General features: G+C 44.3%; 1 protein-coding gene across 1 annotated transcript in view; it reads right to left on the bottom strand.

The window, feature by feature from the left end:
* Positions 1-17034, bottom strand: part of MCF2L2 (MCF.2 cell line derived transforming sequence-like 2) — a 344940-nt gene that overhangs the window by 70372 nt on the left and 257534 nt on the right. Inside the window, exons 19-20 of the mRNA XM_084847599.1 lie at positions 15688-15780; positions 5649-5741 (exon numbers count right to left, since the gene is read on the bottom strand). Of these exons, the coding sequence (XP_084703725.1) occupies positions 5649-5741; positions 15688-15780 (186 nt within the window). The remainder of the gene's footprint in view (positions 1-5648; positions 5742-15687; positions 15781-17034) is intronic.

Below are 17034 nucleotides of genomic sequence, written 5' to 3' on the forward strand. Positions count from 1 at the left end.
CGGTACACCAACAGAATCCCCAATCTGTCCCAGATACCCAACACAAGGTACAAACACTCAAGATCTGCGCTCGAATGAGCAGGAAGCCTGGAGAGGGAGATTGAATTCCTATAGACCACGGCAACCCTCCCTCCCCGACCCTCAAGTTGGTGTTGGTGGTGCACCGAGTACCCAGGAGGGCACAGCTGGGAGAGAGTGACCCCTCCCAGTTCCCCCACCCAGGTCTCAGTAATACATGCCAGGTCAGCCCCCTCATCCACAATCAAATCATGGATGAGGGAGATTTTATTTTGGACCGACCTGGCATTCAGCAGCAGCACCACCAGACCCGAGGGCAGACTGGTAAGGCTGCCAGGAACCATCAGGTTGGGGGAAGAACCAGAAGAGGGGACAGCTGTAAGGTGTCTAGCCCCTCTTCTCCTCATCTGGCCTGTTAATCCCGCAACGCCATACCTCCCCCTGCCCGTGACCACAGTTATGGTGGCACCTCTCTGACTCCCTGAGTTGCCCAATAGTCCTCCCAGGCACATATTAAAATGTTAAGATATAAATAGCACAACAGTTTAAAAGAATATAAAAGATAAAAGAGATAAAAGAGAACAGCAGCTAAGAAGGAGCAGATAAAGTCCACATTTGCCCCTTTCCCCTTGTCTTTAAAGCTGCTGCCCTCTGCTGCCGCTATTTGCTGCTGGTATTGTGGCTGCTGGTGTCTCTGGAGAAGCAGGTGGGTAGGTCTTCAGGTCCTACGCGACTCCAAGTGCAACGCTAAGTGCACACTTAGCGTCGCACTTGGTGCGACGCCGAGGCGCATGCCGAGGCGCTGCCTCTGGCAGCCCCGCCTTAAGTACCTGTGGGCGGGGGCAGAAGCAGGCTCAGGCTCAGGATCACCTGGTGCAGCTGCTGGCTGGTCCTCCTTTCCCAGGCTCCTTCCCGAGCAGCCTCTGGCAGCCCCGCCTTAAGTACCTGTGGGCGGGGGCAGAAGCAGGCTCAGGCTCAGGATCACCCGGTGCAGCTGCTGGCTGGTCCTCCTTTCCCAGGCTCCTTCCCTATGTTCAAACTATCGAACAGTGGCATTTATTTCACGTGCCAGTAAGGTAACGCTCAAGGTGTTGCAAGGTAGACTCCAGCAATTCATGGAACGAGAATTGCCAGATGTACAAGCTGGGTTTAGAAAAGAGACCAAATTGCCAATATCCACTGGATAATGGAGAAAGCCAGGGAGTTTCAGAAAAACATCTATTTCTGTTTTATTGACTATTGTAAAGCCTTTGACTGTGTGGATCATAACAAACTGTGGCAAGTTCTTGGTGGTATGGGGATACCAAGTCATCTTGTCTGCCTCCTGAGGAATCTGTATAACGACCAAGTAGCAACGGTAAGAACAGACCACGGAACAACCGACTGGTTTAAGATTGGGAAAGGAGTACGGCAGGGTTGTATACTCTCACCCTACCTTTTCAACCTGTATGCAGAACACATCATGCAATGTGCTGGGCTTGATGAAGCCAAGGCTGGAGTTAAAATTGCTGGAAGAAACATAAACCATCTCAGATATGCAGATGATACCACTTTGATGGCTGAAAGTGAGGAGGAGCTGAGGAACCTTATGATGAAGGTGAAAGAAGAAAGTGCAAAAGCTGGGTTGCAGTTAAACCTCAAAAAAACCAAAATTATGGCAACCAGCTTGATTGATAACTGGCAAATAGAGGGAGAAAACGTGGAGGCAGTGACAGACTTTGTCTTTCTAGGCGCAAAGATCACTGCAGATGCTGACTGCAGCCAGGAAATCAGAAGACGTTTATTTCTTGGGAGGAGAGGAATGACAAATCTTGATAAAATAGTTAAGAGCAGAGACATCACACTGACAACAAAGGTCTGCATAGTTCAAGCAATGGTATTCCCTGTAGTAACCTATGGCTGCGAGAGCTGGACCATAAGGAAGGCTGAGCGAAGGAAGATAGATGCTTTTGAACTGTGGTGCTGGAGGAAAATTCTGAGACTGCCTTGGACTGCAAGAAGATCAAACGAATCCATACTCCAGGAAATAAAGCCAGACTGCTCACTTGAGGGAAGGATATTAAAGGCAAAACTGAAGTACTTTGGCCACATCATGAGAAGACAGGATACCCTGAAGATGCTGATGCTAGGGAAAGTGGAAGGCAAAAGGAAGAGGGGCCGACCAAGGGCAAGATGGAGGGATGATATTCTGGAGGTGACAGACTCGACCTTGGGGGAGATGGGGGTGGCGACGGCCAACAAGAAGCTCTGGCGTGGGCTGGTCCATGAAGTCATGAAGAGTCAGAAGCGACTGAACGAATAAACAACAAAAGGGGATTGGACAAATTCATAGAGGAGAAGGCTATCACGGGCTACTAGTCCTGGTGGTTATATGCTACCTCCAGTATCAGAGGCAATATGCCTATGTAAACCAGTTGGCGGGGAACATGGGCAGGAGGGTGCTGTTGCACTCATGTCCTGCTTGTGGGTTTCCCATGGGCAGCTGGTTGGCCACTGTGTGAACAGAATGCTGGACTAGATGGACCCTTTCTCTGTTCCAGCATGGCTCTTCTTATGTTGTAAAGATGGGGTTATGTTCTTATATTCTAAAGGTGAAATCCTCCCCCACCCCACCCCAACCTACTCCACTGGCTGAATTTTACTTCTTCCTTCTCAGTAGCTGGTTTGAAGTACCCATCTTGGGCCAAATCCCCAGAACAGAATGAGAAAATAGTAGCACCATAGCTGCATTTGAGCATAATGGTGAACTATGGTTTATCATTATAGGAACAAGCCCAGACAAACCTTAGCTTTATGAGCTTCCCCTTCTCCTTTCATCTGTGGCATGTTTGCAAGAAAGAGACTGAAAGTTTCACTTCTGTTTTTAATTTCAACCACTTAGGGATTTTATTATATTAAGTGGTATGTATGTATTAATAATAAATAAATAACAAATGGGGAAAAGACAAAGCATTTGGAGACAACTCACACATTCCTGTGTAATGTCTAGTTCAGCCATAACAGACCTTGTCCAAGGCTCGAGACTATAAACAGGGACAAGCAAGCTTGCTACGACAGAATTTGCACAAGTAGGGCAAGATGCTGATGAGGAGCAGAATTCAGAGGTAGGCTGAGATCAACAGCCAAGAGGAATCAATGAAGGAAGCAGAAAATTCAGGAGCCCACTCTCACAACAGGTGTGGTACAGCTGCCCTGGAAGCATTTGTACTCAGACAAAGTCAGCAAGGATCGATCAATCAGCTTCTAGCGGTGGTGCTCCCCTGGAATAAAGCACCAACAACAGGAAAATGGTGGTGTAGCTGCCCAGCAGGAGAGCCAGGCACTCAGCCATCCCACTGTCCCCAAACATCAGGTCTTTCTACCCAGGGGTTGGTGTCAAGGATAGGCATGGCTGGGCACCTGCCAAGGGTCCACACCAGTGGGGGCCCATTGACAAGAGCCCCCTGGAGTTGCTCCTCCTCTTCACCGTTGGAACCTGCTTGTTCACCTGCCTCTTCTTCTGGTCCAGACAATGGTGATGGTCAGAAGGAGGAGCAGCAGATGCCGCTGCCTACTTGCTCACTGACTCTTTGCCTGACAAGCAAGCAAGCTTGTGACAATGGTGGTGAGAAGGCAGACTCACTGAGGGAGGGGGCCCATCGAGGGTGTCTTGCCCAAGGGCCCTCAAAACGTGGAGCCAGCACTGCTTCTACCCGGTATATATTCTATCTCTTGATAGTTCTTGGGGCTTTTGATATCCACTCCAGCACACTGCTAAGTGAGTGCAGAACTGGTCAAGCGTGATTTTGTCCCAATGACTGCACTGGCCCTGCCAGATAATTTTACTGTCCTGAGATCTAATCTTAACCTCTGTTTACGGGGTGGGTGGGGGTTCAAGTAACAACTAGATAGAAAACCAGCAAAGTTTATGAGTGCTATTCTTTTAAGCTTGAAACCTAGATGGCTAGTTGTTGTTTTGCCAAGGTTTTGTGGTACTGTGACTGATTTGGAGCACTACCCACCCCACTATTGCACTACTTTTCTACACACACACACACACACACACACACACACCAGACTTTCTGCGGTAAGAAAAACGACGGAAGCAGCCCCGGAAAAACATGGGAGGATTTCAGACGTCCATACTACCTGGCTAGTGTTCTCTCTACCTCTTTAGCAGTGTGGAATCCAGCTCTTTCTAGCTCCACAGAGAAAATGAACACAATATGCAGGAAGATTCCTTCCTTCAGGAACAGACGTGGCTGTATTCTTGTAGCCAGACCTAGCTCTGAAATTGACCCTGGGCACAGTATGATCCACAAAGATGAACAGACCAATGTTTTTAAATCCTCCTCCATATAAACACTCCCTGCAAGTTAAAAACAAAAACTAAAAAGCACCCAGCCCAGCTGGGACAATGGTTCTAGCTAAGCTTGCTCTCTCTATTGTGCTAATTTGCAGGAGGGTCTTCACAGAGGGGAATATTCAAAAGAGTCTTCCCCCATCTGTGGCTTGAAGTGGCACAGTCCATTCCACCTCCTCAGGAGTCTTTATCATCTCAATCACACGTCATTATGCAGCATGCTTTAAACCAAGCTTCAGACTTGGATTCAGGAACCTGGAGGGCTCCTACAACTACCAGTCAAAATACATTGTCCAACTATTCTGTCTTTTCTTCCTTGACAGATTTTCCACACTAAGAAAGAAGAATGGAAGAAGTAAATATCTTCTAAATGGAAGATTTAGAAGATATGGAAGATTTAGGAGATTTAAATTTTCTTCTTCTAAATGGAAGAAGAAAATATGGGAGGATTACAAGTGGATGACAACGATGTCTGGACCCCCTCCCCTGGAAAATCCCATGAATGAAGCTGGACGATTTCACATTAAAATCCTCATCTGGAAGCATCCTGAATGGATTTTTTGTGGGAAGAAAAGAAGACAGAAGTGGTGGGAAAATACGGGAGGGGTTACAAGTTGAAGACATGGTCTGGACCCCCTGTAAAATTCTGTAAATGAGGCAAGATGACTGCATAATAAAAGCCTCATCAGGAAGCATCCTGGAAGACAACTCTTACTTGGCACAACTGACCTGGTGAGTTGTTGTTGTTTTTCAACCTGGACTAATGTTTATATTTGGATTTATATATATGATTTTCTTGAGTGGATTGGTTTAGATTTGACTGGTTAAGTTTAAAACAGCTGTATAAAACCTATTTAGTAAGAGGTGAATGATGTGGTGTGTGTTTTTGTTTTAATAATAGTTATGGGACCATATAGTTTGCGCTGCATATTCAGGATAGCTAGAGAGGAAAGTTCCTCTGAGCACATGCAGAATGCTTTCCCCTAACCACTGTGGAACAAGTGCCAGTCGCCAGTCATTCCACGCATCTGGAATTAGAGGACCAGATCTTCTGGAAAACTTGAACACCACCATCTTTTTCTTTACGTCAGTGTTCACCAACCTGGCGTCCTCCAGATCTGTTGGAATACAACTCCCATTGACCATGCTGGCTGGGGATGAAGGGAGTTGTAGTCCAACACCTGTGGAGGGTGCCATGTTGGAGAAGGCTACTGAAGTACATAATCAAGTACTGCAATAACCCAGTGTTTCCCCTTGCAGAAAGCAGCTTTCTGGATTCAGTTATTACCTTTAAAAGCAGCTGGTACTTGGTAATCCTCTGGACTGGCTTTAAGAGATAAGCATCAAGGGAGAGTTTATGGTCTAGTTTCCGCTGACATTCCTGGAAAAGACAAAGGGAAAAGGTGGCAATGAAGTGCCACTAGTCTGAAAAATGAACACAACATGCAAGAACACCAACAGTTTAATATCTTTTTAAGCAAAGAAGCCTATTACTTTTATAAGGCAGGTTTATAAACTTCGGTATCCCCTGGCAGTTTAAAGAGGTGGTTTTATGCAACTTGTAACACTACCATTCAAATATGTTCCCATGTCTTTAAAACATACCTAGGAACTAGATTTACGCTAGCCTAGTCTACAATCCTGTCAATATATTTATGGTGATGGATGAATTGACCCAATCATAATTTGCTGTCTGAATTATGAATGCGGTGGTACAAACTTGGACGACAGTTATGTTATTATGAAATGTCAAAGTATCTTCAAATTTTTGCATATGTATCCAGTGCATTTTGGGAATATGACACACATGGGGGCAATCTACACGGTGACGCTTTCCAATGCAATTCAGTTTAAACCCGCTTTTTCATCAAGTCAGATTTGCTCCTCCCATGGCACATACAGCCAAATAAAGCAGTATAGACAAAAAAACAAAAGAACCGCTTTTGCATGGCAGTCTACATGAGAAATTGCATTACGTTTAGGCATATGTGAGTGGAGTCTCATGGCATCAACAAGCTTCCTTTAAAAAAAAATGTAATTAACCTTATGTGAATTATGTGGTTAATGTGGCTTATGTGGTTCACCGGATAAGTGTACATTTAAAACAAAAGGCTTCTCCACCCCTCTCTCTGCTCCATGCTGAGAAAGTGCAGTGGAAGTCAGTGGGAATTACTTCTGAGCACACACGTTTAGTGGGCTGTTCTCAGGGCAGAAGTGGAGGTTCAAAATAACAACGGTCATCCTAAAGCAATGTGCTTACTTTAAGGCTTCTTTGGGGAAAAACAAAGCACTTTTTGAAGTTTAAAACTCCTCCAGGTAAGTGCTGATGACACAACTTTCCCTTCTGCCTCAAAGTGCTGCTGCCCCCAGTCAGCACCATAGCCAATAATGCTAGCTGAGGTCACCCAGATTCCCAAACCACACTGAAGCCAGCACAATAGGAAAATCCATCACAGAACGACTTTGAAAAAAATACAGGTTTTATGACATGAAAATCTGCAGTTGCTGCAGAGAGCGGAGAACATCATGTGCCATGACCATCTGTGAGGCGCAGTAGCTCTGGAGTAAATCCCATGTGTGGATGGGGCCATGGTATGGTGCTCTTTTCCACCCCATGCACGATGCATCCTTCCTTGATTGGTTGCTGGTTGCTATCACATGTGCTTTGGTTTAAAATCGTAGGTCAACATACGAGCCACCACAGGGGGTGGCGGCAGCTGCAAAAGCAGCCGAAGCAACAGCAACAACAAAAATGTATGTTAGTTGCAGGATTTGGTATTGTGTTGACTCTGTTTCTTCCAGTGTGATAGGTTGTTTTTTGGTTTCAGATCCAAACTTCTGAACTGATTTGTTCCTTTGGCAAAGCATAACTAAAAGGTTAAAGTAAAATCATTAAGTGCATGTGCATGGCAAACAGCACTTTTTCATTTCCATTGGAAAGTTAACAGCAACAACCAACTGAGCATGCACAAATATGGCAAAGTGAGTTTGGCTGATTAGCCGTGCCAACAGTGCAGACTGCACAGCTGCAGAAAAAAGAAATTCACTCTTAATCAATCTCAGAATGAATTACAAAAGCATTAATATTCCTTGGGCTGAAGTTGAGAATTATGAACATGCAAGATCAGACTTACAAGCTGACTAGTTCTGAGCTTCACTGGTATCACTACATATGATCTTTCTCAGCTTTGTCCACCTGGGTTATGTTATGGAACATGAGCACAGGAGAGTGGCGGAGGGGGAGTTGCTGTTATCTGTAGGGATTCTATTTCCCTTGCCAGGAGACCTCTTTGATTGAGTTCAGGATCTGAATGTTTGTACCTGGTGCTAGGCCAGAGACACAGATTGGGGATTCTGGTGGTGTAACAACCACCCCACTGCCTATCAGTCTCCCAGCCCAAGCTGATTGAGGTGGTCTTGGGCATGGTGTTGGAAAGCCCCAGGATGCTCACTTGGGCTACATGGCCAGCTGAGGAGTTCATGGCTACCATGACAACCATGGGGCTGTCTCAATACATCATTGGTCCAAAACACTCAGAACATCACCTGGTATTTTTGACTGAACTGGAGGATGGGAGTCTGGAAGCATGTGTGTGCGCGTGTGCGTGTGTGTGTGTTTGTGGGGGGTCCTTGTAACCCCATTGTCATGGCCAGACCACTTCCTGTGAGATTTAGATTTGAGGCTGCACATCCTCCTGGACTGGCTCCATTGACTGGACATTGGTGGCATTGTGTTACAGTGGTCACAGTTCTACCTGCATGGTCAGTTTCAGGGAGTAACATTGGCTGATTATTCCTTGGCTCATTGGCAACAGAGCTATGGGGTTCTGCAGGTATCATCTTGTTCCCAATGTTGTTTAACATCTATATGAAGCCACTGAGTGCAGTTATTAGGGGATCTGGAGCAAAGTGCCATCAGTATGCTGATGACACACAACTCTGTCTCCCTGTGACATCTGAATCAGGTGAGGCTGTGCAAGTCCAAGATCAGTGCCTGGACTCAGTGATGGGCTGGATGAGGGCCAATAAACTGAAGCTGAATCCTGGCAAGATGAAGGCCTGTGGATGACTGGTTCCTGAGTCCAGGAGATACTTGGGACCAGGATATTTGAGAGAATCCCTTCTTATCAGCCTGCCTGGTCACTGAGATCATTGGATGAGGTGCTTCTGGTGGTTGCACATTGTCCTGTGGTCTGTTTAGAGTCCACTTAGAGCAGAGATTTCAGTTTACTGGCTTCCTCTCTGTGGAATTCCCTGCCAGTGGATATCAGGCAAGCACCAACATTGCTCTGTGTTTTGTCATCTGCTAAATATATTTTTATTTAAGCAAGCCGTTCCTTAGTAAAAGACCAGCCATGTTTGTTTTTATTGGTATAATTTGATTTTAAACATTTTTATTCTTTTGTACTTTGATGTTTCTTCCCACCACTTGGGAAGCTTTTTTCAATGCAGAGCAGTTTATACATTTTGTAAATAAAATTAATAAACTGAAAACCAACATAGCAAAGGGCTGGGCCAGAAACTTTCCCCTGATGACGGTGTTAGTTTTCTGTTTACTGTGATTTTTCTTTTTGCAAGGGGAAAGTCACACATGGTGTGCCCCATCAGTTATACAGATAGTCTCTTCTATTAGCTCATTTCACTGTACGGGTAGATCCAGGCTCTGTTTCAAAATGGGGTGGGGGATGGTGGCGTGGAAGAGGGGTAATGAATGACTATGTTTGTTTGTCCCAAGACTGATGCTTATCATGTATCAAAGGTCAACAGCAAGAGTGAGTTTCCCCCACTGGCTTTTTCCAAAGTTCCGCGTCATTTGTCTCAGGATCAGTTAAGCTGTCCGCTTGATTGAGCTGTTTTTCAACTGATTCCAGTAAAACACGTTGTTAAGAGTTCATTATCAGGATTGTGGGAACATGGAAAGGAGACCTGTGGTGTATTTTAAAGAACAAGTCGATTTCCTCTGACCTATTTAGTAAATGTAATATCACTATTTCTAATGTTTTCTGTTCTCTTTTTAGGCACTGATAAAGTCCCATCCCATAGATATATGTCAAGCATAATAAACAGGTATGTCCTCAGGCTATCCACTAGATCAGGAGTAGGCAACATGCAGCCCTCCCAGCCATTTTTATGGGCCACCACCATTGTTGCTGCCAAACTTGAGGCTTAAGGGGGAAAAAGCATAATTTCCCTTTAAAACAAGGCGTACAGGGAGTGCAAGCCTTGTTGGGAAGCGGAATCGCGTTCCTGGGAGCAGAATTTTGCTTTCCAACAAAGCATAGACTCCCCTGCACTTTGTTCTAAAAGAAAATCGCTGCTTCTTTGCCGCTACCACGTCGCCAAATTTTGGTGACAAAATTGGTGCGACTGCAGCAGCAATTGCGGCAGGGAAGGATGCGGTGCCCAGTGGGTGGCACCCAGTTGGGGGGGGGGGATTGGCCCCAGCCTGCAAAAGTTGCCCATCCCTGCGCTAAAACAAGAGTCCAGATTACCCATCTAAAAAACCTTGGCTATGAGATAAAGGGCATTTCTACACCAGCCTAAAATCCCGCATTTTAAACAGGGCTTTCTGCTTCTGTTTTAAATGCAGGATCACAACGGACTCCCTTTACACGTACTTCCTTTCACCCCTCCCCTTCTCCCCGTATCTGAGTCTTCCATTATCTTTTATGGCCTTGCTCCTCTTCTTGCCACTTTAACTCTTTGCACGGAGGAAACTGAAGTGGAACACGATGGGGTCATTACCTGTGATCCACTTAAAAACGGAACAAAGGGCATTTAGGGCAGGAGGGTCATGTAAAGAGCCTGCAGACTTCCGTGATGGAGCAATCTCAACCGCAGGATAAAAGCCCGGGGTGAAAGATGCCAAGGTAGCTAAGAGAGAATAAATGTGCCAAGCTGAAACCACCACTTCACAGGATCAGAAGGACTCTAGAACGGCTTGGGCCTGGGCATCCAACATGAACTTGTCCAAACAATGCATACATCATCTGAGGATGTCCTCTTGGCCCTTCCACCACCTGGTTAATTGGGTGGTGACCAGAAAGAGCGCCTTTTCAGTCATGGCACCCCATCTATGGAATGCCTTCCCAAGGTAAGCTTGCTTAGTACTAACTGTGTTTATTATCTTTCTGACACCAAGCTAAGATGTTTTTATTTGCACAGGCAAGCACAGAATGTAAATTGGTGGACTGAACAGGTTTTATCCCTTCTGCTGAATTTTTACATTGCATTTTTATGCTGCTCTTCTTTCTTACACTCATTTTAATTGTGATTTTATATTGATGCTCTTACTATTTTGTTGTATGCCACCCTGACAGTGGGAAAAGGTCTTTTGTTAACCAGTGATGCTTGACCCTCTCCCAGAAACTAATAGGAATAAATAATATTCTTAAGATTTGGCACTATGTTGCTGGAAATTCAGTTTTAAATGAAGAAGAGACATGCTGGATCAGACCAAGGGCCACTCTAGTCCAGCATTCTGTTCACACAGTGGCCAGCCAGCTGCCCATGGGAAACCCACAAGCAGAACAACAGCACCCTCTCACCCATGTTCCCCAGCAACTGGTGTATATAGGCATACTGCCTCTGATATTGGAGGTAGTATACTGCCATCAGGACTAGTAGCCATTGATACCCTTATCCTCCAGGAATTTGTCCAATCCCCTTTTAAAGCCATCCCAATTGGTGGCCATCATATTGTGGAAGTGAATTCCACAGTTTATTTATGTGCTGTGTGAAGAAGTACTTCCTTTTATCTGTCCTGAATTTCCCACCATTAAGCTTCATGGGGTTACCCCTGTCCACATGTTTATTGACACTCTCAAAGAAGTCTAAAAGGTTAGTGATGCAGGATTTATCTTTGCAGAAGCCATGTTGATTCTTTTTCAGCAGGGCATATCCTTCTATACGCTTACTAATTTTACCTTTACTAATGCTTTCAACCAATGTGAGCAGTGAGGAGGGGGTTGGACTCAATGGTCTTATAGGCCCCTTCCAACCCTACCATTCTATGATTCTATGAATTTACCTGGAACTGACGTTAAGCTAACCTGCCTGTAATTTCCCAGTTTCCTCCTGGATCCCTTTTTAAATATTGACATTACATTGGCCATTCTCCAGTCCTCAAGTACAGTGGCTGATCTTAGGGAAATGTTACACATTTTGGTTAGAAGGTCAGCAATTTCACATTTGAGTTCTGGATGGAGCAATCCTATGGCCGCTAGACAGTGTCTAGATGGCCATAGGATTTTTCGGTTCCCAGAAAACTCGCTCCCTGCCCCCTCCCCCGCTGCCTCATAGGCAGTGCAGCTTGTCTCCGTCTCCATACTTGTAAGTGCAGTGTGGAGCGGGCAAAAAGGGGGCGTTCCTGGGGGCAGGGAAGGGAGGAGACTGCAGAAGTTTCATTATGACACTTCCTATGCACTGTCCATCCTCCCCCCTTCCCACTCCAATGTGCCCTGGCTAGACAGCCAAAATGGGCTGTCTAGGTGCAAATACAGGATGGCCAGAGTGCAGAGGAGAGGATCCCCTCTGTGATCTGCCCGCCCTACCTCCGAGTTCAGAGGCGGCCGACTATCCCCATAGGATTGTGCCCTTAAGAACTCTAGGATGGTTTAATCAAATTTTTTAATTAGTTTTCCAAAGCAAGGTTAAACAAACCGAGAAAATTAAAAAAGGTATTAAAAATAGATAAAAAGAAATACATTGAATTTAAATCTAATTATTTACAGTGGACAGTACATTTAACATATATGCATATTTTCTGCTTTACTTTACAGACCAAGATATAGGTGGAATCCATAGACTGCTTGGAGGTTTTCTTTATAATTCTTCACTAGATCACATTATATTTAGTCTCTTTTCCATAGTCTGAGGAAAAGCTTTGACAAATACTGCTGTGTATGTCCCTGATCAGTATATAAAGTAAAATATTTTATAATATTTTACAAAAGTCAGATGTTTTGAGTCTGTCTTTGGAGAATGTCAGTTGGTACATCAATTTTTCTGTCATGGCTATTTGCCATATTCCATATACCAAAATTTCAGTGTTAGAAGTTCTGCAGTTTTCCAACTTTTAGCCATGAGTCTTCGGGCTGCCATCAGCATGAATGCAATTAAATCCGTAGATGTCACTTTTACATTTTGTTCTTCCCATATTATTAATAGGCCCAATGCTGATGTAACATGTATAGTTTGATGTGTGATATTTGCAATTTCAAGAATATGATGTTCCAAAACTGTGACGCAATCGGACATGGCCACCACATATAGATATATAAACCTTGCTAATTGCAGTTTCTCCAAGATTTTGTATTGTTTGTGTTGGCTATTCTTCCCAAACGTACTGGCGTGATATACCATCTGTATAACAATTTCAACACATTCTCCCTGAGAGTTGTTGATACAGTTTTCCCTGATTGTATCATCCATACTTTATTCCATATCTTTTGCTCTATTGTTATCCCAGTACCATCTTCCCATATTATTTTCAGTCCATCTGACATATTCTATTTCAATAATATGTGAATAAATTTTAGAAATGAATCCTTTTGTATTAACCATATGTTCCAATAGTATACCTTCAGCTTTTTTCATACTTCTAGTCATGCTTTGTTTTACTAAAGGATTTGTAATAAGATAATGTATTTGATGAAGGAACATCCAATTCATTTCTTTTCCCTGAAGCTTTTCTTCTAATTTTGCTAATGTGAGAGGAGTTTTTATTTTTATAGAAATCTCTCATTCTATAAAACTCCTTTGTTTCCATTTTGCATATTGCTCTTGTTTATCTATGTAAGCACCAGGGCCCACTGCTTTATTAACTTTCAATTTGTCTATAAGTTTGAGAATTTAATCTTTTGACCTATTTGCCTCAGTTCTTCAGACTCCCTTCCTGAAAACATCGGTCAGAAGATCTGTCCTACATCTTCTGCAGTGAAGACAGATGAAAAGAATTCATTCAGCTTCTCTGCAATCTCCTTATCCTCCTTTAGAACTTCTTTAACTCCATTGTCATCCAATGGTCCAACTGCCTCCCTAGCTGGTTTCCTGCTTCCAATATATTTATAAATTACTCTGGTCCAAAAGATTGCCAGGGAAAGGATACATGTATCTCAGATAATGGGGCAAGAAAGGTAGATTATGTCTGTATTCCATTTAGTAAAGGTACCTAATTATCAACCACAGCAGGGTTTCTCCAAGTCTAATGGATGAGGGAGGTGGGAACATAGAGATAGGGCTGCTCTTAAGGGGACAGTGCACAATTCCCTGTGCCTGAAAGCCACCTATAACACAACACAATTGGTATATTTGTATTTCACTTATAACTTTTATATTTGGCTTTTATCAGTAACTCTGGAACTTACATAATGTACGTGTTTCTCTTTATGATCGGCTGTTGAAGCCCTGCTTATGGGACCACCAGTAAGCTCTAGCATGCTAGCGGGCACAAGAGACGGCCTTCTTGGTAGTGGTCCCATCACTATGGAAGTCCCTCCCCTAGGAAATTCACTTAGCCGCTTTGTTGTGTGTGTTTTTAAATGGGCTTTAAAGACCTGGTTGTTCATCTGCTTTTACCTGATTAAGCTGAAGTTGGCCCAGGCTTTTAAATAATTTATTTTAATTGTTGCTGCTTTCTAATTGTATTATTGATGGTTTTAGGTGGCATTGTTGAATGGTGGATGGTGTTACTGGTTTTGTATTTTTGTCTCTTTTGTTTTATTTATTTATTGTTAACATTTATATGACCACTGTAGTGTGTAAACCACCTTGAGGGGGCCGTATCAGATCCAAGTGACAGCTGCCCTGAGGCTGCAGAACCTGGACTCATCCATCAGCCAAAGGACCAAGGGCCACTGGGACGCTGCGCCCGCTGCTTCCCAGAAAGCACATCACAGCAAAGGGGAGGCCAAACTGTCCCCATACATGGGGAGTGGCTAAGGGGCGCGGCTACAGAGAGCTGCCTTTGCCCCTCCCTGCCAGAAAGAACTCTTGGCTCCAACTGACAGTCGCCTTGGGACTGTAGAGCTGAAGGGCAGCACACCCTGGCTTCATCCATTGCCCAGGGGAGCAAGAGCCACTGGGAGGCTGCATCCCCTCCCTCCCGAAAAGAACATCACAGCAACAGGGGGACCAGCCTGGCCACGTACATCAGCCAGAAAGTGAACAGCTGCAGGGAGCTTGCTAAGCCCTTTCCTTTCAGAACCAACATGATAAGGACTTTGTAAGAACTATTAAGAACTAGTGCCTGAATTTGCTTTTTTCCCCTCCTCTTCCCAATCTCTTTTCCTTTTGAGTTGTGTTTTTTTTAGACTTTAAGCCTGAAGGCAGGCCTTGTCTTATTATTAATCATGTCAGTGGTTCTGGGAGCCTACACTGGATGAGGAACAGGGTAAAAATGTTTTAAATAAATCAACAGTATATCCATTACTTAGATTATTTTAATTTTGTTTTACGTTTTTAAGATTCATGTATTTACTATTTGTTTTAATATGTGTTTGTTGTGTTTGAAATGGCCCGAAGAGGCCTATATCCATTAAAGGCAGTATACAAATACTTAAAAAATGAATAATACATTCAAATGACCCATGGTCAATAGAAAATAAATCACAGCTATGTGAAAAAATGGGGCAGGGAGAGAAGGAAGGTGTCAGGGCCAGGGTCAAGGGTTGGCATGGTCGGGCACCTGCTGAGGGCCCACACCCCAGCAGGGGCCCACTGACAAAGAGCTCCCTGGAGTTGCTCCTCCTCTTCACTCTTGCAACCTGCATGTTCACCTGCTTCTCACTCTGGCCCAGACAATGGTGGTGGAGAAGGTAGCCTTGTCAAGCAAGCAAGCGGTAGCAATGATGAGAAAGAGGACGAGGAGCAATAGCAGCTGGTGACAATGGTGGTGAGAAGGTAGACTCACTGAGGGAAGGGGCCCATTGAGGGGGTCTTGTCCAAGGGCCCTCAAAACCTGGAGCAGGCACTGAAAGGTGTGCACAGACACATGTTTACTTTGGAATCTATAAATACTTTCTGAAACTTGGGAGGCCTTGTGGAGCAAACGATGTTCCTGAGCGGGAAGGGTAGAGGTTCAAATAAGGAGGCAGAGATCACATGAAAGCTTTCACTTAGAAAGAGAAAAGTGTGTATGTGAGATAGGAAGGTTGAATGAATCCAAGCACTCAGAAAGTTGTTCCTTCAGTGGACTTTACATGCATGTTATGTTGCTCCAAGATGACAAGCTTAATTAATTTGGGAACAGCAGAGGCTCTTGGATAGCTCATGAGCTATCCAAGATAGCCTAGGATATCATGAGCCTAGGCCTCACTAAGACCCACCTGAAAGAAGAGGCTGTCTCCACACTGTCTCCAGAGAGCTTCTGACCTTGGCTTGTTTTGGCAATATTTTTCATATATTTGGAGATCTTCTTTCTGCAACAAAAAGGAAGTAAATGTTAAACAACACAAGTCAAAATAACCAACTGAACTTCTTCCTTCCTAAATAAACAAGGTAGAATGGGTATGTGGCACAGTGGACCAGTTCAGATGGAAATCCTCTGCCCTTCTTACCATGGTTAACAAATCAGGAGCCAACTTTAGCAGTGTGGATTTCCTCTCCAGTGCCCTCTCTTTCCAGGAACCGACACCCTCCTCTCCCACTTAACCATGGTTATACAGTCCAGTGTTAACCATGGCTAAGGATTTCCTTAACTGAAGATCTCAGTCCCCTGCAAATCACAATTTCAGACCTTACTTGGAAGGGAAATCCTGGTTAGGCCTGTGTGCCACCATCCAAGCTATACCAAACAGTTTTGTAGTGACTTGTTCACTGAAAATAATTAGAAACTAGAATGAAACAACCATTGTGAGCAGAGCAGCCATTTGTACTCTGGCCCTCACAGGCCACAGGTACACTGTGAGAGGCTCTGTTCCAACGTCCATCGTGAAATCCTAACTCCACGCGTACAATGATGGGGTCTGAACAGGCATTGACTGACCAGGAAAGAGATCTTGGGGTTGTATTTATTTATTTACAATATTTAGATTTTGGAGCAGTGCACACAAGAAATAAAACAGTAAATAGAATAAAATATTAAAATGCCACATTAAAATTATACTTGTTTAAAAACACAATGCCAATAAAAACCGTAACTGTCAATTAAGGAATGCCTATCCTGGAACAGTGCCGGAAAGAACGCAGTGTTGGTGCCTGCCTGACCTCCAGGGAGAGGGAATTCCAAAGAATGGGGACTGCCACACTGAAGGCTCTTCTCCTGGTGGACTCCAGTCAGGCCATAGGTCCATGTAGAACCACCAGGAGCAAGCCCTCCGATGACCCCAGTGACCAGGCAGTTTGGTAAGGGAGAAGGTGCTCTCTCAGGTAGTGGAGAGGTCGCTGAAAATGTTGATCCATTGTGTGGCTGCTGTGAAAAAACTTTCCATGTTGAGGAACTTAAGAAAGGAGTAGAAAATAAAACTGCCAATATCGTAATTCCCTTAGATACTTCTATGGTGTGACCACACTTGGAATACTGTGTACAGTTTTGGCCAACACAACCCAAAGTGGGTATTGTAGAGCTGGAAAGGGTGCAGAAAAAGGCAACCAAAATGATCCAGGGGCTGAAGCTGGAAAGGTTACAATGTTTTCAGGCCTTTTAGTTTACCAAAAAAGCAAGTAAGGAGAGG

Source organism: Heloderma suspectum, chromosome 3 (assembly GCF_057233095.1).
Source record: "Heloderma suspectum isolate Gila_16-S chromosome 3, 16-S_ref, whole genome shotgun sequence".
In the NCBI taxonomy this organism is placed as follows: Eukaryota; Metazoa; Chordata; class Lepidosauria; order Squamata; family Helodermatidae; genus Heloderma; species Heloderma suspectum.